Below are 21,309 nucleotides of genomic sequence, written 5' to 3' on the forward strand. Positions count from 1 at the left end.
TGGGTAAAGGGTCAAGTTTCTTTAGATATCAACCTGAAATCCCTTCAGAAGCACTGGAAAGTTACGAAGTTGTTTAACTCCAGAGCAAACACATGTAGGAGGAGTAGAATGGAATGGTAAGAAAGGGATAATTTTATTCCACTTCTACCAAAGACTGGATTCAAAATATTAGCAGACCAAAGTCACACAGTCACAATGCATATAATAAAAATGCAAATATGAGGATTTTGTGAATTTAATGACTATGAATTTGATGAACACAAATGTGTTCTGCAGTCACACAACCCACAGACTTGGAGAGGCTGGCCATTATTCATGCTATTTCTGTGCCTTTTCCTTGAATTTGTTCCCATGATGGCCATGCATTGGCTTCAGCCAGCACTCCCTTGCCACATTGCTGCCTTCCCATGCCGGGCTTACTGTACATAAGGAGCAACTTCTAACTGGTGATCAGTAACAAATGAGACATTTCTTGAATGGAAGTATCTGGCATGACTCCGTGCTAGCCAAAGTCGTCACTCAAGTTGGCCTTCTTCAGCCCGAGAGGATCCAACAGAGCAACTTTCCCAGATGGTGTGTCTCAAAGCAGTCCAGGCACCCAAAGGCTACTGAGCTACATGGGGACTTAATAACACTGAGCACCTAGAGTGAACCCGGGCCTTGCTTAATAAATACCTCTTCTAATCGTCACAACAATCTGAAAGGCACATTTCTCATTTAGCAGACAGGAATGCAGAGGCTTGATTTAGGTAGGTAGGTAGCTTAACAATGCGTCTAGTAGAGTGAGGTCTTGAACTCAAGTCTGAACCACTCCTGAGCCTGTAAGATTCCTCCTTGGCCACATGTCTCTCCTCGGACACCACCTGGGTTAACTGGTCCCAGACATGGCTGTAAATATCAATTACCTGAGAAATGGTTTTAAAATATACATCCTTGGATTCCATTACATACCTCTTCCCTACCTTCAGAATATTTCTATCTATATGAAAATAGGGCTCCAACCTTGACAAAACTGCATTTTGGGCCAGGGGATTGCTCATTGGTGGAAATGCTGAGAGGCATCCCTGTCCTCTGCCTACTGGACTCTACTAGGCTTCCTCACACTGTGACAGTTAAAAATGCCCTCAGGCATAGTCAAATGTGCACTGGGGACCAGCTACCCCAAGTGGATTTAATACTAGATTAAAAAGACTCTCCTGGAAAGGCAGAGAAAGCACACCCAAAATTTGGTCTAAGTCACAGGACTAGTTAGAATTTATGTATAAAGGATGCCACAGGGGAGAAAAGTAGATTCCAGAAGACAATGGGCTGATCATTCTTTCAATGTAGAGTTTGTTGACCTATGTGAACTAATCTTGGCTCACAGAGTGGATGTGTTGTCATGGGAACTTTCCAAAGCAGGATACAACATAACATGCATGTAAAAAATCAAAGTAAATGAGAGAAAATTCTAGAAAAATATTATCTGATTTACAAAAGTTTGATGTCTACATTTTGCAGAGCACCTCTATTAAAATTCACTACTAGCACATTTTATTTTCCACTTCTATACAAGTCCACATTAAATATTCTGGAATCACTTAAATTTTATTTGTTCAAATTTTTCTTCTAAAGATTTCAGCAATTAGAAAGCATTTTACCTAAACAAAATGTATACAATGAAGGCCTTTAAATATTATAATCATTTCATCTTATAGTCATAAAATAGTGATTACAAAGTATATACTCAAAACAAGTTTATTCAAAGCCATAAAATGGTAAAATGATAATTCCGATTCCTAAATTCTAGTCACCAAATGGCTTTCTACTTAGTTACAGCACCTCCCCACCAAAGCTTTCACAGAAAATGTCCTTCTCCCATTCTGCCACTGATATACATAATCTCACTCAAATCAATTTCTCTGTATCCCTGATTGGCATAAAACCCAGTGAATCACCAAAGTTTGTTGAATGTATATTTGCTTATTTGATATATTAATACTAAATATCCTGGACCAACAGAATCCAGAATTTTTTTCCAAATTTGTATCACATCAGCTATTCTAAATATTTCTGTGGAAACATTCCAGGTAGTTTAGTAAAATTCCCTTTCAGAATGTGTTTCAACAGCAGTATAGTTGCATATAGTAATGTAATATGTCACTCCAGGGTATATGAATAGAAGAGTATTCTTTTAAAATAATTTTTAAGGAGCTGGCATACTTAATAGAAGTTTGTCTAAACGACTGTTGGAAAGCATGCCAGTCAAGTGATTCATTTTATGTATTAATCCCACTCAGCTGACAAGCAGTTGCTAATACAGCACTTCTAACATTGATTCTAGCTCCATAAAAGGATTTTGGCTCATAAAAAATGCTGGCATGGCAATAGGATGGAGGTGTTTCCATCTCTTGTCTATAGAAATACAGTAATGTGCCAAGTTTTGTTGATGACCACAAGCATTTCTGAGAAGATAGGTGTCACAAAGATTAAATAATTGTACAGATATCAAAGCCACTTGCATCTCCCTGTGTCTCTCTCCTTTGCTCCCCTAAATTAGAGGTAATTCTTGAAATATGGTCCCTGGATGAGGCCATTGTGTGAATGGGGTCAGGGTGGTGAGGATGCATGGTCATCTAGCCATTCATTATTTTTGTGTGTGCTCTCTTTCTCTCTTTCCCCTTTTCCCTCTCTTCCATTCTCCCTCTCTCCCTCTCTCAGTTTTAATCTTCATTCTGGAAAAAGTGGCTATCTGTGAGAATCAATAGTAATCAGTAAAATACAGCAAATCTCGTTTCATTCACTGAAATGATTAGCACTATGAAAAACAGAAATATGATAGCTTCCTTCTGTCCGTAAAAAATGAGAACATGACCTTGTCCTGAGAAACATCGTCTAGTAATATTTTTCATAACTTTCATGCAGTGATGATCTAATAAGAATCTAAAAGTAATTAACTGGGTTTTTTTTTTTTTCAGCTAACCAAAGCCTTATTCAAATACACATTTTTATCAGGATTCTAAGGGAGCCATAAATTGGGGCATTTTGAAAAACTGGGATCTAATCCAGTTCATGATCTGATCAGGGTTCAGTGGTAATAATAAATTGGGACTATTAAAACTGGGAATCATTCCAACATTTTATTTTGCCCAAGCCACAAGACCTAGTAAATTCTACTGCAAAAGACAAGGATATTTGGTGACGAGTAAAACCATGCTGAATTAATCATTTGCATGCAATCATGCCAAAACAAGGGTGTTTTCAACAGTTTAAATGGTGCCAAAGTTTAAGTTCAGTAAATAATTAATTATCAAAAGTCACTTGGAAAATTAAAGAAATCAACCTTCTGGTTTCTTTAATAAAATATGTATCCTTTTTAGAAGACAATAATGACAAATCCTATCAATTCATTTGCTGCTCTGTGTACTTAGGAGTGTAATATTATATAGGTTACAACTAAAATATTAATTCAGAATGCAATCCTTTTATTTTTCCTTAGATGACAATAAGTATCTTCATTTTTCAATATGAACAAATGTTGGATCAACTCTAGCCTTATTCTGGTTCTCATTTCAATTTCCAGTAACATAAAAATCCTCTATAATTAAATAAAACGCTGAGAGGTTGGGAATAGATTTTCACCCACTTGAATTCTCAAACTATAAATGGTCTCTGAATGTTTTTATATCTCGAAGATGCATTTCGTTTATGTGGGGAACTTGCAGCTGCATAATTAAATCTTGGTTTGCCAAATATCAAAAACACATGTATTGATTTAAACTCAGGGAACGGGCCACAAGCAGCTCAGCTGATAAGGCAAGGGAGAAGCTTCTGCAGTTCTTGGAAGGCTTCCCGAGAGGAAAGAAAACTAAGAACCTTGAATTCAGACGCTGAAACCGATTAACTTTCCTAAATCTTAGCTTCACTCTCAGGCATTCTGTTCAGGCCAGTTGTTGAAAACAAGACCCATATGTTTTCATACTCCTCAAAGCTGAAAAGACATTGGCTCTTTCCCCTGCCTCATCTCCTCATTTATCCTGCTAAGATTCTAATAAGATCTACAAAATAAATGTTTTTTTTTTTAAAGATTTATTTAGTTAGTTGAAAGGCAGAGTTAGAGGTAAAAAGGGGGGGAGGGGGAGGGGATAGGGAGAGGGAGAGGGAGGGAGGGAGGGAGGGAGGGGGAGAGTGAGAGAGAGAGAGAGAGAGAATCTTCCATCTGCTGGTTCACTCCCTAAATGACTGCAATGGCCAGGCTGGCTTCCCGAGTGGGGAGGCGGATTCGCAGTGGAGCAGGTGGGACTTGAATTGGTGTTCATATGGGATGCAGGTATCTACTTAATATGTTGAGCCACAGCACCGGCCCAAATGCATTATCTAATTAATATAAGTGAGTTTCCTGCAAAATAAACTCTCATGTGGCATAAGAGTTAAAGAAGATCTTGGAGTACATAATTCATGCTAATTCTTCTTCATTGTTACTGCAAAATTTCATTTAGTAAAATTTTATTTCTAGATCAGTATTACGGAACCCTAAAGGAAGCCAATCTTCGGTGTTAATGGAGATATTTTTCCTGGTAAAATAATCCTAGTAGGTTACAACTGTTGTGGTGCACCAGGTTCAGTTGCCACTTAGGATGCTTGCATACCACATTAGAGTGCCTGGGATTGAGTCCCACCTTCACTTTGGATCCAACTTCCTGCTAACGCACCCTGGGAGGCAACAAATGTTGGCTGAAGGACTTGGGTCCCTGTCATCCATTTGGGAGACCCAGATGGTGTTCCAGGCTCCTGGCTTTGACCTGGCCTAGGGGATAGAAGACCTCGGTCCATCTCTCTCTCTCATTCTTTTTCTCTCTCCCCTATCCTCTGCCTTTCCTTTCAAATATATAATTAAACTTAAGATGTGGCCAGGACTGTGGCACAGTGGGTTAAAGCCCCAGCTGGAGCGCCGGCATCTCATATGGGCACCAGTTTGAGTCCCGGATGCTCCAGTTCTGATCCAGCTCTCTACCATGGCCAGGGAAAGCAATAGAAGATGGTTCAAATCCTTGTGCCCCTGCACCCAAAGGGACACCAGGAAGAAGCTCCTGGCTCCTGGCTTAGGATCATCACAACTCTGGTTGTTGCAGCCATCTAGGGAGTGAACCAGCAGATAGAAGACCTCTCTCCGCCTCTGCCTCTCTGTAACTCTACCTTTCAAGTAAATAAATAAAAATCTTAAAATAAATAAATAAACTTAAGAAAAGAATAATCCTAAATAAACTTGGGCAAGGAAACCTTTTTCTTTAACCAACCTCCACCTGACTTTTGAAAGGATATTAGCTATAAAAGTACTTACTTAGATACTTTATAGGTACATGAATCTGGTTAATTTCATACTTCACAGGTTACAAATTTAAGTTAGGTCTTAGAATTTAAAAAAATCAATGGCATGTTAAGACAATTTCTTGCTGTCAGCTCATGATTCTAATTTACATAATCTGAATTGTGGAAAATGCTAATTTAATTTAGCCTGACAAAAGATTGTAGGAGAAATCATCTTTGAAAATAATATTGGTTCCTCCTTCTATCAGTGGAATTCTAGGCCTTTGGAACTCAAATTTTATTATGGTCAATCTTATTGAAGCAAAAAGAAAATTATGAGCTTGTAATGGGCTTCTTCTTCGTTTGCATCAGGAGGAGATACAACGTAAACTTAGGAAATCAAATATGAGATCAAGAAAATCCCATTACACAATCTTGAGTATGTAACGTAGGATTATATACTGAGAAAAGAATTGTCCACTTGCTACCATGAACCCATGCCACTGCAGGTTCTAGAAAGATTGCTCTAGAAAATCTAAACTAAATGCTTCCACACTTAGATATTTAGCTATTTCTCAGATTCTATTATCTAGGATGAAATCTAGAGATCATTGAAGGACAAATGTAGCATGAATGCTATACAGGAAGATTTTAGATGGTATGCAGCTTAATGTACTTAATTACATCTATGAACTTACATGATTGTGTATTTATGTATTTTATTTACTTCTATATGCACAAATATACTTAAAACAATGAGAGTAATATATAAGTGACTGAAGTTTGTGAAACTCTGAGCTTGCTCAATATTTACCTGATGAAAGAATTCTTTCTTAGCGTAGTCATTGGCTTCTTACTAGACATTTCTTTTGTCAACAAACTCACTGCTTCATAAAGCATTCTAATTTTTAGGATGTTTTCCCTTCTGTTTTGCTGAAGGCTACATCTCTTAAAGTAATGCACCATTAGCATCTTCAAGAAAATAAATAAACCAATGGAAGCATAAGCAAACAGGTAGACTGATAAAGTAGGATAGAATAAAATAGATACCATAAGATAAATCTAACCCCAGTTCCTGACAGTTCTTCAGGCATGTGAGATCAGGTATCTTGAATCTGTAAGCTATAGCTTTCTTCATTTCCCCCCCAGGTCCTTCAACATTCTTCATGATACAGATTTAGTATCCTCATTTTCTGTGTGAGAGGGAGGCATAGTATATTCCAGGTGTGATCTGAGCAATGTAAAACTGAAATTATTGTTTTTCCTTCATCTTCGACATGACTTTTCAGTAACAGAGCCTGCCTAGGACCAGATTAAGTTTTTGGCAAGCACATCCTCACGCTGACTCATGTTAAACTAAACCTCAACTGAAACCATCAGGAAAATTTTCATATATTTGGTATTAAGTCAAACCTTCCACATCCTGTGTTTATTCAGTTCATTTTTGGATCTAAATGCAAGCTTTACATTTATTCCTATTAACTCTCTTCACGTTTGACTCAGTCCATTGTTCCACATGATTCTGTTGTCAGAAATATCATCAACCCCTGCAGTTTCCTGGCATCTACAATCCGATCAACAGGTCGTCGCCACTAATGCCAATGTTCAGCAGGCCTGGGTTAAAAAAATCAACTTTCCAGAAAAAGATAATGCCTGAAAGCTTATAGTGGTGGAACATGCATCAGTAATCTTTGGATACAATTTCTCAAATGCTAATAATCTTTCTACGGTTATATAATCTGCAGTATTATATATTTCTCTGCATTATGGACAGGATATCATGAGACAATGCAATTCTGATGTCCCAGAGAGTTCTCTTACTCTCTGTGAAGTCTGGAGCTCAGAATAAGATTTGGGGATTGGATAATTCAATGTTGAGGGAGAGAAGCTGTTTTGGGTATCATATGTTCAGCCACATCCATGGACTCAACCCTGTACAAGGCATTAGTAATTTCTTCCCTCTCCTATCCATCTACAGTTAGAAGACAATAAAAAATGTCTTCAGACAAAGCTAAATCTCCCTTGGGTGGGAAGACTGTTTTGCTCTCATTGAGAACCTGTGTTCTAGACTCTGTCCTCCACTCTAATCTAGTAGCTCAACAGATCCTTCATGGCTCTTTGACAATTTTTTTTAAAGATTTTATTTATTTATTTGAAAGGCAGAGTTACAGACAGTAGAGTAATAGACAATGAGAGGGAGAGACAGGGAGAAAGGTCTTCCATCCGCTGGTTCACTCCCCAAATGGCTGGAGCTGCGCCGATCCGAAGCCAGGAGTCAGGTGTTTCTTCCTGGTCTCCCATGTGGGTGCAGGGGCCCAAGCACTTGGGCCATCTTCTACTGCTTTCCCAGGCAACAGCAGAGAGCTGGATTGGAAGAGGAGCATCTGGGACTCCAACCAGTGCCCATATGGGATACTGGCACCACAGGAGGATTAACCTACTGTGCCATGGTGCTGGCCCCAATCTTTGACATTTTTATGAGCCCAGCTATAAATAAAATAATCATATGCAGCACCAAAAGAGTTCCACATCAGGAATTAGATGTACAGAAACTAAAAGAGATATTAAAATTAGAAGAAAAATAATGGGGCAAATGGGGAGAGATAACCCTAAAAGTTATAGTTCAGGGACTAGCATTGTATAACAGTGAGTGGCTTACTGCCACATGCAACGCCAACATCCCAAATGTGCCCTGGTTCAAGTTCTGGCCACTTCAATACTGATCCAGCCCCCTGATAATGCTCCTGGGAAAGTAGTGGAAGATGACTGAGTGCTTGGGCACTTGCTACCTATATGGGAGACCTCGATGGAATTCATGGCTCCTAGTTTCAGCCTGGCATATCCTGGCCTTTGCAGACATTTGGGGAGTGAATCAGTGGATGAAAGATATTCTCTCTCTCTTGCTCTCTCTCTCTGACTCTGCCTTTAAAATAAATAAAATCTTTAAAATAATTAGAGTTGAAGCTAGATTAATCTAGAGCAAAGCAGTTACAAGAAAAGTGAAACATCAATAGCAGCTATATGATGTAAGAAACAATCTTTGTGCATTCATTTGGCCTAGTGGTTGAGATGCTCATAGCCCATATCAGAGTGCTTGAGTTCAGTTCCCAGCTCTGTCTCATGACTTCAGCTTCCCAGCAATGCAGACCTTGGGAAGCAGTGGTGATGATCCAAGTATGTACCAGGATTGAGTTTCTACCTCCTGGCGTTGGCCTTAGCCCAGCCCCAGTCATCGTGGGCATTTGGGGATTGAACCAGTGGGTCACAGCTCTGTTTGTCTGTCTCTCAAAATGTTTTTTTTTTTCAAAGAAGCAATTTATAGGGACTTTTCTACCTATATGCTCATCAAGGTATTATTTGGAACAGTGAAAAATGTAAACATACTAATTGACTATGGAAGGCCACAGAATATTGAACAGTAATCAAAATTATGTATTTTAGAAGCATTCATGAGTTGGGAAATATTCACAATATATTGCCAGGAAAAAAAGCAAGATGCTATACATAGTATGGATACCAAGTTTTCAAAGAAAATATGTAAGTAGAAAAAAAGATCATGAAAATGTTAATAGTGGTTATGGGGATATACTAGAATTATATATGATTTTAAGTCTTTATAGTTTTTATGTTTCCGAAATTTTCTCAATGAACTTCCTATTCCTTTGTGAATGTGCTCGTTAGGAGCAGGTTCCAGGGGAAAGTGACCTCTGTGCTCTTTGGAGAGTGAGCACAGTGAGGCTGCTCATCTGTTTATTAAGAGCGTGGCAGGAAGGCAGGCTGGCCACAGGAGGACGTATGCCAGTGTTGTGGTGTGGATCACTCAGCTCTTCTGAGGAAAAGATCTGTGCATCATTTTTCAGAAAGTAAGACTAGTTTAGTGACATTCTAGCCAAACACTGTTCTTTCAAGTCAGTGGTTCTCAGCCTTCAGAATGCCAAAGAACCGCCTTGGGCTTACCTTTTAGATGCAGTTTCTAGGGCCCCCAAGTCCCAGGATTCTGATTCTACAAGTCTCATGTAGGACTTAGGCATCTTCATCTTTAGCAGCACCTCTAGTGATTCATTCTGACTCGGTTGGTCCACAGACTACACATTGAGAAGTGCTACTATAAGAAGCCATATGCCTTGATAATATTTTTTCTGCCTCTTTGGATAATATCACCCTGTTTATGCACTGTACATAGTTGGTCTAGACTTCAGACTTGCAGTGCTGTGTTGGCTCTTTTGGAAAAAAAAAACCACTTTATCACGTTTGCCAATTTCTATGGTGCAAATTTTCCCATCATGGCCAATTTCAACCACTGATGGTTTAACAACCAGCTCACAAAATGCTTAGAAGTTTGACAAGAAGCTTATACAAGCTCACTCCAGCACTGCACAGTATATAGTTTAAGTGCTTTAAATATTTTGAAAAGAGGATATGCTTGTGAAAAATTACTATTATACCCATGACAGCTAGCATGAGAAAAGGAAACAATCAGATGGCTTGAATCATGTTAAAGGAAACAAAGTACAAATGTATTAGAAAAAGGACAATAGCTTCCACATAGTAATGCAGATTTCAAAATCATTTGCCCCTAAAAAATATTAATTCCATTTTCTGCAAACATTTTCAAGCACACATATATTTCCTCTTTCAATTTGCTTTTTTTTCCAATGTCACATCTCCATGACGAGTGATACACTTGCTGAGTTCCTTGAGAGTTGTGAACTGGTTTCCTGTGGATGATGGAGAGCCAAGGAATGGGACCCCAGGATTGGGAGCAATGCCAAATACTCAGTCTCCACCCTCCATGCCCCTCAGCCCCTGAGCTGTTGAAATGCCCTTAGTCATTAATTCTATCTCATTCAACCATAAAATCAACTCCTTCAACTTCTTCCCCTAGCATATGAATGAGCCAATGTTGTCTCTAGGAAACCCATATCAGATGTGTTTTATGTGTTCATATGTGGGAAGTAGCCTAAGTGGAGGCTAATAGTCTAGTTCTTTCAATATTTTTACCAGACATAATTTAAGAAAATTGGACCTGAAGCCTATTTAGCCAGCTGAGGTGGATTTACAGCCCTGCTTTTAAGAACAAAACTCCCCTAGGCACCTGCTTCCTAAAGGCAAAACCCAAAAGGAAATGAACTCTTGCTTAAAGACAACCTACCTTATTTTATGGGTTATCAATTTTCTAGCTGGCACACAGTTTCCAGCTAGTAAGAGGAATTTTCCCCCATAGCAAGCAAATACTGAGCTACAAAATAATGTCAACTCTGCACTCCAGCAAATGACTCAGTTTCTTGAAGATGAGGCCTGGGACACAGAGCATCAGTAAGTGAAGTCCGGGAAGCAACAAAGATCTACGATGTAGGCTCACCACAAAGATGTCTTTGCCAGTATATTACTGAATCTTGGGCCATGATGAAGACCATCTCATCTTTGGGGTAGCTCTGTCAGGTGAATAGTTGACAACAATGTACAACACTTGATTTCCTTTTAACTGCTCTAGTGACCCTGGAGCTGAGCTTATCAACCTCTCAAAATGAGAAAGGACTAAATAGCTATCCCCCTTTGCTATCTATGGGGAACAGACTAAAAGATAGGGGTCAAAGGTTAACAGCAGATACTCAGACTGCTGTGGGCTAGAAAACACAATGAATAGATACAATTTTCTTGGTATACATGCTGGAGGAGTATAATAAATACAAGAACTGACTCTATAAAAGCCACAGAACCAATGTCACTAATAGGCACATGAAAAGTTGGATCAGCGTGACTTCATGTATGACTGAGTGCTTAAGTTTTTGTTAGTTTTGTCACAATCTCAGTCTTTCTCCAAGTTTTACTTACTTGTGAAAGCAAAGAAATTTTCAGGAGAAATATGAATATTCAATTACATGTTTCAAAAATCAGACATTTACACATCCTCTTGGGATAAGTGCCAGAGTTAACATCAAAGATATGCCAAGGACCTCTTGTCCAAATGGGACATTAAGCTCCTCAAACAGAATTCAGCCGCTGCAAACTGCCACTGTTTCAGTAAATGAAGATGGCCCTTTAAAAGATGAGCAACCTACTTTTGAGCTTGCTGATAGCCTAATAAAAGACAATGTCTTTATTTTTTTTTTTTTGAAAAAAAAAGAAGGACATGTACTTCTCAGATTATAGCACCCAAATGGATATGGCAGAATAATTAAGAAATCATGGAAAACTTGAGAAAAACTAGGAATGCAGTATGGGAATTTGAGAGTTCTAAATACCAGTAACAGAGTAACACTTTGATTTTTAAAAAAGCTAATCATTTCAATCATAAGGGAACTATGCATCAACAATGAAAATTTGGAGTGGCATATTATAGAATTATAAGTACTGATATAATAAAAACAGAAAGCCAATTTCTTCTCAAAATATAATATAAATTCCCCAGAAAGACCATTTCCTTATTTATCAGATCGCTTTCCTACCATATCAGTCAGCCTCTCTGCTTCTTAAAATGAAAAGAAGATTTCTCCAGTTGATGACTGCAATAAGCAAATTAAACACAGACCGCAGTGCACATCCAGCAAGGGGCCCAGGCTCTGCTCACCGTTCCTGCTCCTCTTTCATCTTCTCCAGCTCCTCCTCTTTCAGGCCTCCGAGCTTCAGGGGTCCTTTCTGCGCAGCCTTCCCACCCTTATCGTCCTTCTTTTTCCCAAACCTAGTGACACATGAAGGAGGAGACGGTTGTTAACAATAGTAAACTTAAGGTTTTTATGAACTCATTAAACTGTAATTCTTCATTCTAAGTAACCAAGGTCATTTCGCATTAACAGGAAGCAAAGATAATGGAAGCAAAAAAAAAAAAAAAAAAAACCTGTTACTGAATTCTCCTTTTTATTTCCTTCTTTCTTTTCAATCAGATATGATTGTGTATCAAGCATAATGTCATGATAAGACTAATAATTCTGATCTATTAATTCAACAGAGAGTGAAAAACTGAACCTTTAACATATAACTAAAAACTGGCCTACAGTCCAAAAGGGACAAATATCATATGTTCTCCCTGATCGATGGCAACTAAACGAGCATCTAAAATGATACCCATTGAAGTGAAATGGACACTATGAGAGACAATGACATGATCAGCCCTTGTCTAGACTGTTGAGGAACAACTTACTATTTTATTCCTTTTAGTATTTTTGTTGTTGTTGTTGTTGCTGTTTGTTCTACATAAGACCATTGGTTGAACTCTGTAATCAATGCACAATCATTCTTAGGCATTTAAAATTAACAGAAAAGTGATCTCTGTTAAACATAGGAGTGGGAATAAGAGAGGGAGGAGATATATAGGTTGGCACATGCTCACTCGGACTTACCTCCAATGGTGGAACTAGAAATGTGCCAGGGGATTTCAACTCAATCTTACCAAGGAGGCAGGTACCAATGCCAACGCACTTGGTAAAGTGATAAGTAAAAATACACAACTGATCAAAAAGATAGGGTATGTGTCGATGAGATTTCACAAATAAGACCAGTGTAAGCAACTAATGAAGGACAGAATTAAAAGGGAGAGAATGATCCTGTGGAGGAAACAGGACTCACAGCAGACTCATAGAATGGCAGCACTCCTGCCTCAGAATCAACCCTTGGGACATTCGGATCTGGCTAAAAGGTCCATGAGAGTCTCACAGGCATGGAAAGCCATGACATGGTGGCAAAAAACAATCTAAATGAAAGATCCTGGTGAACAAGACCCCAGCAGAAGGAACAGGCCATCAAGGAGAGAGGCACCTTTCTCTGAAGGGAGGAAGGAACCTCCACTGTGATACGGCCTTGACTAAACAAGTTCAGAGTCGGTGAACTCAAGGGGCTTCCATAGCCTAGACAGCTCATAGCAAGAGTCTCGGGTGATTGCTGACGTCATAAATAAGAGTGCCAATTGTTAAATCAACAGCAGGAGTCATTGGGTACATGCTCCCCATGTAGGATTTCTGTCCTTAATGTGTTCTACTATGAAACTTAAAAACAACACTACTAGTCGAACAATACCCTATACCTTGTGCGGTTGTGTGAGTGCATCCTGTTGAAATCCTTGCTTAGTATATACTAAGTTGATCTTCAGTATATGAAGGTAATTGAAAATGAAACTCGATGAAGGGCAGGATGGGAGAGGGAGTGGGAGAGGGGAGGGCCGTGGGAGGGAGGGAGGTTGGGGGGGGAAGCCACAACAATACAAAAGTTGCACTTTCTAAATTCACATTTATTAAATAAAAAATAACTATATAACAAACAAAAAAAGAAAAAGAAAAAAAAGAACTTAATACTTTACCCTTTTAGTATTTTTTATTTTCTACTTAAAACTATTGGTTGAACTCTGTAATTAATACACAGTTACTCTTAGGTGTTAAATTAATGCTATAACTAGTACTCAAATAGTATTTTACACTTTGTGTTTCTGTGTGGGTGCAAACTGTTGAAATCTTTACTTAATATATGCTAAATTGATCTTCTGTATATAAAGATAATTGAGAATTAATCTTGATGTGAATGGAAGGGGAAAGGGAGTGGGAGAGGGTAGTGTTGTGGGTGGGAGGGAAGTTATGGGGGGGGGAGCTATTGTAATCCATAAGCTGTACTTTGGAAATTTATGTTCATTAAATTAAAAAAAAAAAAAAAAAACTGGCCTAGTTCCTCACCATGCCCCCAGAACTCCAGTGTGAACATTTTAAGGTTAAATTCATGGCATTATATCTTGATAATACAGCCAGAGGAGCTACCAAACACCTGAGTCATTACTGTCATTTTACCCAGGAAGAATCAGGAGCTCTGAGAAGATCTGAGCCTTGACCAGGACCTCCCAGCAGGCACAGCACAGGGCTGGGGTAGAAACTGCTTGCTTCCTCCACTGTAGTTTTGCCTTCAGGCTGCACTCACCCTCTAACAAGCCTGGGCTTCCCAAGTCAGCTCAGGGCTAGTGTGCTCTGAGCACTCTCGGGTGCCTGACCTATAGGTCCATAGTTAAAGAGGGACAGTGATGATTATGATTTTTTAAAGACTTATTTTAGTTATTTTACACACACACACAGAGAATCTTCCATCAGTTGATTCACTCCCCAAATGCCCACAAGGGACCAGGTTAGGCCAGATCCTGAAACCAGGAGCCAGGAGCCACATCTAAGTCTCCCACATGAGTGCAGAAAGCCAAGAACTCAGCCCATCATCCATTGCCTACCCAGGTGCATCAGCAGGGAGCTGAATTGGAAGTGGAGCAGCTGGGACTCAAACCGGTGCCCAAGTGGGCTGCTGGCCTTGTAGGCCCATGGCTTTACCTACCAGGCCACAACACTGGCCCCAATTATGTTCTACAAGAGCAGTGTTTCTTTACTCTTTCAGAAAAATGAAAACTTCACATGTGAAGTTAAAAAAAAAAAGAAAAGGCTGCAATCAAATTATTTCTAGGATTTATTCCTACGTGACAGGCATTCTATGCAAGAGACATTTTCTGCAGAGGTACTCTTCCATGGTCTTGGTAGCAGCACACTGAAAAAACAAAATAACTTGATGCTTTCTTAGTAATCAAGGGAAAAATCATTCACTTACACTTATTTAGTTTAAACATCTTCCTTCAATTCCCATTTATTTTCTTTCTTCCTATCTTTCATCTATCTATCTATCTATCTAGGTAACCTAGAGTGATTTTGTGAATTTTGCATGCTGGCCCTGGTCTACTCTTCCTACTTTCTCCTCGTAAAATACACAGGAAATTAGAATCTCCTCACATGAGGCTCTGACATACAAATTTTGAAGACAATCCTATATTCTGAGCAAACAGAATAATAGAAAAATAAGCTCAACTCTGTCTTCTTCAGAATTCTATAAACATGGGTATTTATTTGTAGCTTTCTGGATTGTGTTTCAAGCCACAGCTTAGATTATTAGGGGGCAGCTCTGTGTAGCACATCTGGAAGATGTCACTGCTAGTACTCACAGCCCTGCCGTTATCGGAGCACACATTCCATCCTGCTTTCCCCAGAAGCCCCCTCGCCGTCGTGAGCAGGTCCTGGTCCATGAATTTGCTCCCCCATCACCATCTCTCCATGCACTTCTACTCTTGCTGAGATCTTTGTTCTATCCAGTCTAGTTTTGGGACCTGGTCAACCGAACTTTCAGCTGTAACTCCATCATCTCACGTCTTCCTCTATTCCTCATTTTTTTTTTTATTTCTTTTTCTCTTTTCTGTCTCCCTTTCTAAATTCATTCTTTTTTTTCCCTCACTGAAGAAATGATCTTTTCTCAATGAAGAAAAGAAATGAAGAGCTAACTAGGGAAAAGAGAAAAAAAATACAGACAAAAATATGAGAACGCTAACTTTCAAATATAATTCTGATCTGTACTCAAAGCTTCTCCTCTCTTTAGCTTGCTGAACACCTAAATGTTTCCACAAACACGTGCTTTAGCTTCCCACATCCAGGCAGAGGAGCTTAGATATCAAAAGTATTACTCTAAATATGTCTGTGTGAGACATTACTACTTAGTACACCATCTGATAAGTAATTCCCCTCAAAATGCCATTAAGTATAATAATATTTAGGCAACATATTTAAAAATGAGGGGGACCAGAGTAGAAATAATACCTCAGGAGGCTGATGAAGGCAAAAACGTTACTGAGAGCTCACAGACATTAGGCTTATTTTTCCTCCATGTCTCATACATTTCCTTCTAAACTTGGAGGTTTTAGATGTTCTGAGATGAAAGTAGTCTTATTTTTGAAGGGTAAAACTAGCCCATTCCCTAGTCTGCCTTGATCTTTATTACCACGCCCAATACATTATTTTTCCTTCCAGCAGTTAAAATATTTCACTTGTTCTGCAGTTCAAGAATAACTCACTATGTTTCCACCATAGCTGAATAATAAGGAAAATGTTAGTTTTAAGTAAGTTCTGCAAAGCATTTTCTTTTTAGCAGGAACTGTCAATAATAGTCAAATTAATTCTACAAATATTATAAATGTTTTGATTCAAATTGCTTGATCCTTTGTTAACGTTTCCAATAAGAAGGGCAGAAATAGCTGTAACATTCATTTTATTAGCTAGAAAGAATGGCTATAAGTTACTCTCTTTTATAAACTTTGGGCAGGTTCAAGAACAGAATTAGAAGGTAGTACTTGTCTCTGTGCAGATGAGGAAATTGAGACCCAGGGCAGCTCATTGCATTTCACGTGTTGATGTTCTGAGTACCAGCTTTGCAAACAGACCACTGCACTATCCTGGTGGCAGTGGGGGCTGGGGGTTGGGCAGTCAGGAGGAAAGCACTCACTTGGTGACTTTTATGCCTTCTGGAGGTGTCCCTCACAGCCATTCTTACTTTCACTGCGCTACAGAAAGGAAAGTTAGGGAGTTTCATCTCCCCGTTGGCTATTTTTGGTCAGAAAAGCCATGAGAAGCCTTAATGGTAAAAACTATTGCTTTGCATTCTAAACTTTCAAATACTCACTGCATTATAGGCCTCCCATTATCTATTACCTTAGACATTTAGGAGTTGGCCATTCTGGGATAGGCGCCTTAAGGAAATTCTTTATAGGTCAACCCTGCTTTACAGAAGATATTTTCCTGAAAATTTTGTGCAAACATATGGTTTTAATCAGTAAAATCTTATTTTACATGTACCTGGGAAGTCTGTTTAAAGGTTCATATGATGGATCTTTTTGTAAAGTGGAAAAATCACCTTTCAACATACCCCTTTGCGTAAATTTAGATGTTCATGAATTATAAGTTTGCTTAAAACACCTGTCCCTGTTCATTTCTGCAGAGTTCATACGAAACAGCTTCAGAGATTCATGGAGAACTAACTTCTTTGTTTCTCTGCTTCTTTTTCTTTCTCTCTCTGTCTCTCCCTCTATTTTTCTTCCTTTCTCCCTAAACATATTTATGAAGCCTGTACTGTATGTCAGATATCATCATTATATCTTGATGTAGGCTGATAATATGTTGAGCTACAAAACCTTACGCCATCTTTGTGGAATTTACATTCTAATAGAAGAGACCAGCTACCAGCCCAACACAGAAAGTGCTATGAGGATTTTAGGAGAGACAATGAGAGGAAAGTGACTGGGGAAGTCCTCCGAGGAGAGATGGCATTTAAGCTGAAAATATAAGGGTGAGAGTTTCTAGACATGCAAAGTTTTGTGAGTGGGGGAAACGGAGCATGCAGAGCGCACAAAGAGGAAAAGGTTTGATATTTTCCATGCAGTGAAAGGTGGCCAGGATGGCCAGAGCCAGGACAGTGGAGGAGAGACTCACAGCACAGGATGTGGGCAGAGAAGCTATGGAGTGCAGGTCTGAGGGAAGCTCAGGGTTTGTCCAAGAACAATGGTAGGTGATTTTTAAAAAATAATCCAAGGCACAAAGGAGCTATATGAGGAAATTGGTAAATAGATATAAACAGTTGATGGAGGAGAACTGGAGGAGTAACCAAGTCTTTCTGAGCAGATGTGATACAATTCAATGGATGTTTTTAAAAGCCATCTTAGCTGCTGAAGTAAAATAAGTAAAATCAATAAAAATAAGTAAAAGCAGTAAATCTCTTTGGGGACTACTGCAGGAATGTGGGCAAAAGATGCTGGTGCCTTGGACAACAGTAGTGGCCACTGAGAAGAGAAGGAGACAGCCACCTGCAAGTGGCGAGTCAATGGAGCAGCATCCACAGCTTAGTTATGAACAGGATTATTTTAGAATGCCTGAGGGAAATCCAATCTGAAATCTGATGGGCTCAGGCCTAAGTCCTGAGGAACCATAGCTCTTAAGTTTGCATAGAAGACAATGCATAGACAGAAGAGCCCAGGCAGAGTGATGGGAAGAGTACAAGGAGAGCGTGGTTATGGAGAATGTGAGAGAGCGAGACAGGAAGCAGGACATGGTCAGTGGTCAACAGGCCGGCAGTGCTGCTGGCAAACCCAGAAAGGTGAGGACTGAAAAGCCTTCATTGGATTTGACAACATGAAGCTATTCAAAAGCCCTGGCAAGGTTCAGTGGCGTAATGTGAGCCGAGTCAGGTGAACGTGATCTCAGAGTGAATGGCAGGCCTGTATAAAAGTGCATGTCTCTACAGGCTTTTCAAGGAGTTCAGCTGGGGGCTGGGAGCTGGAAGTGTGGTGCGATGCTGAAGAAGGATATTTTCAGTTTGGCTTACATCAGAGAACATTTTCTTCCTTGTAGGAAAAGCTCCTAGACAAAGTGAGAGGCAAGAGGTGAAGATAGGATATATTTTTTATTGTGGTAAAATGTAGATACTGTACAATTTTCATTTTAACCTTTTTAAGAGAACAATTTAGTGGGATTATATAAATTCACATTGTTGTGCAACCATCACCACTATCCATTTTTAGAACTTGCTTTGTTTCCCAAATTGAAGTTCTGGTAGCCACTATTGTACTTTCTGTCTCTATGAATCGGACCATTTCAGGTACTTCCTATAAGTGGAATTATACAGTATTTGTCCTTCCATGTCTAGCTTACATCACTTAGCATAAAATCTTCAGGCTCTACATTTGTTGTGTGATGAATTGTATCAGAATTTCTTTCCTGTTTAAGGTTGAATAATATCCCAACTGTATATACATAGCATGTTTTGTTCAACCATTCATCCACTGATGGACATTTGGGATGTGTTCACCTTTTGGCTACTGTGAATAATACTACTATGGATATCAGTACAGGAAAATAGTTATTGATAAGGGAATAGAGATAACAACTCAGCAGAGATTGGCATCAGATGGGAGGGAGGAGACCCAGAAAAACCAGTACTTAGGAAGAGCTGTTTGTTTATAGAGTTGACAAAGGGGAATGGAGAGGTGCTCAAGCCATTTATTTATCAGTTAATGGGATACAACATGTTTAGCAGAAACAGCTCCTATATATAACAAAGGTGTCTTACAATTTAAGAAATCAAAGAAGATTGAATTTTGTAAGGGGTAGATGAGAACCTCAAAAGGGATCATACAAAAATATCAAACCTAGACCTCAGTAATGCTGCTACTTTGCCTAAGTAAGGAAGATATCACCAGCCACCTGGAAAAGTGGTATTCGATAATGGGTTGTGAATTCATTCATTCATTACTAAGGAACTGATACAGATCACATTAGATTATGTAGGTACAATTTACCCATTAACATGGATCTAAAAGGGAGACATAGACTCCAGTACAACAGTATTGGGGAATTCAATATCCCACTTTCATCAATGGACAAATCAACTACATCGAGAATCAACAAAGAAACTACAAAGCTAATCCACACTATGGAGCAAATGTACCTAATTGATATTTGTAGCACCCTTCATCCCACAGTTGTAGAATATACATTCTTCTCATCAGTGCATGGAACTTTCTCTAGGACAGTCTTTCTCTAGGCCATAAAGCAAGTCTCAGTAAATTAAAACAGCATTGAAATCATACCATGCATCTTTTCTGGCCACAATAGAATGAAGCTAGAAATTAACAGTTCAAGAATTTCTGGTAAATACGGAAACACATGGAGGTTGAGCAACACATTCCTGAATGAAGAGTGGTTCATAGAAAAAATGAAAAGAGAAATAAAAAATTTCCTAGAAACCAATAAAGATGCCAACATAACATATCAAAGCTTATGGGATACAGCAAAAATAGTGTTAAAAGGGGAGTTTACAGCAATTGGTACCTACATCAAGAAATTGGAAAGACATCAAACAAATGAGCTATCAATGAATCTCAGGGACCAAGAAAAACAAAACAAATTCCCAATTAGTAGGATAAAAGAAATAATTAAAATTAGAAATGAATATTTTAAAAAAGGGGTGGTGGCGCTGTGGCATAGTGGGTGAAGCTGCGGTCTGCAGTGCCTGCATCCCATATGGGTGCCAGTTCGGATCCCAGCTGCTCCACTTCTGTTCCAGCTCCCTGCTAATGTGATTGGGAAAACAGTTCAAGACAGCCCAAGTCCTTGGCCCCTGTATCCACGTGGGAGACCCAGAAGCAGCTCCAGGTTCCTAGCTTTGGAGCAGCTCAGCTCTGGCTGTTGTGGCCATTTGGGGAGTGAACCAGTGGATAGAAACCTCTCTCTCCCTCTCTCTCTGCCTCTGCCTCTCTGTAACTCTGCCTTTCAAATAAATAAATAAATCATTAAAAATTAGAGAAGAAATAAAGAAAATTAAAACAAAAATTATAAAATATCAGTTAAGTGAAAGTTGGTTTTTTGAAAAAAGAAACAAAATTGATATACCATTGGCCAAATTAACCAAAGCAAAAATAAAAAAAAGAGAACACCCAAATTAATGAAATCAGAACTGAAAAAGGAGATGTAACAAATGGATACCACAGAAATAAAAAGAATCACCAGGAATTACTACAAACAGCTATACCCCAACAAATTGAAAAATTGAGAAGAAATGGACAGATTCCTAGACACACAATCTACCAAAATTGAGTCATGAAGACATACAAAACCTAAATAGACCAATAACCAAGAAGGAGATTGAATCCGTAATAAAGACCCTCCAAACAAACAACAACAACAAAAGTGCAGGACTCAATCGTTTCATTGAATTTCTGAATTCTATCAGAATTTTTTTTAAATTTTTTTTGACATGCAGAGTGGACAGTGAGAGAGAAAGACAGAGAGAAAGGTCTTCCTTTGCCGATGGTTCACCCTCCAATGGCTGCTGCGGCCGGCATGCTGCGGCCGGCGCACTGCGCTGACCCAATGGCAGGAGCCAGGTACTTATCCTGGTCTCCCATGGGGTGCAGGGCCCAAGTACTTGGGCCATCCTCCACTGCACTCCCTGGCCACAGCAGAGAGCTGGCCTGGAAGAGGGGCAACCGGGACAGAATCCGGTGCCCCGACCGGGACTAGAACCTGGTATGGTGGCGCCGCAAGGAGGAGGATTAGCCTAGCGAGCTGTGGCGCCGGCCAATTCTATCAGACTTTTAAAGAAGAACTAATTCCAACTCTTCTCAAGCTATTCAAAACAATTGAAAGGGAGGAAATCCTTCCAAACTCCTTCTAGGAGGACAGTATCACCTTAATT

General features: G+C 39.3%; 1 protein-coding gene across 4 annotated transcripts in view; it reads right to left on the reverse strand.

Annotated features, from left to right (window-relative positions):
* The window catches only part of PARD3B (par-3 family cell polarity regulator beta), a 1,145,366-nt gene that overhangs the window by 230,054 nt on the left and 894,003 nt on the right, over window positions 1-21,309 (reverse strand). For all 4 annotated transcript variants that reach the window (XM_089330006.1, XM_089330005.1, XM_089330004.1 and 1 more), the window contains one exon: window positions 11,858-11,968. In XM_089330006.1, coding sequence (XP_089186132.1) covers window positions 11,858-11,968 — 111 coding nt within the window. The remainder of the gene's footprint in view (window positions 1-11,857; window positions 11,969-21,309) is intronic.

The sequence above is a fragment of the Oryctolagus cuniculus genome, chromosome 3 (assembly GCF_051225735.1).
Source record: "Oryctolagus cuniculus isolate XC-2025 breed Fujian yellow rabbit chromosome 3, ASM5122573v1, whole genome shotgun sequence".
Taxonomy (NCBI): Eukaryota; Metazoa; Chordata; class Mammalia; order Lagomorpha; family Leporidae; genus Oryctolagus; species Oryctolagus cuniculus.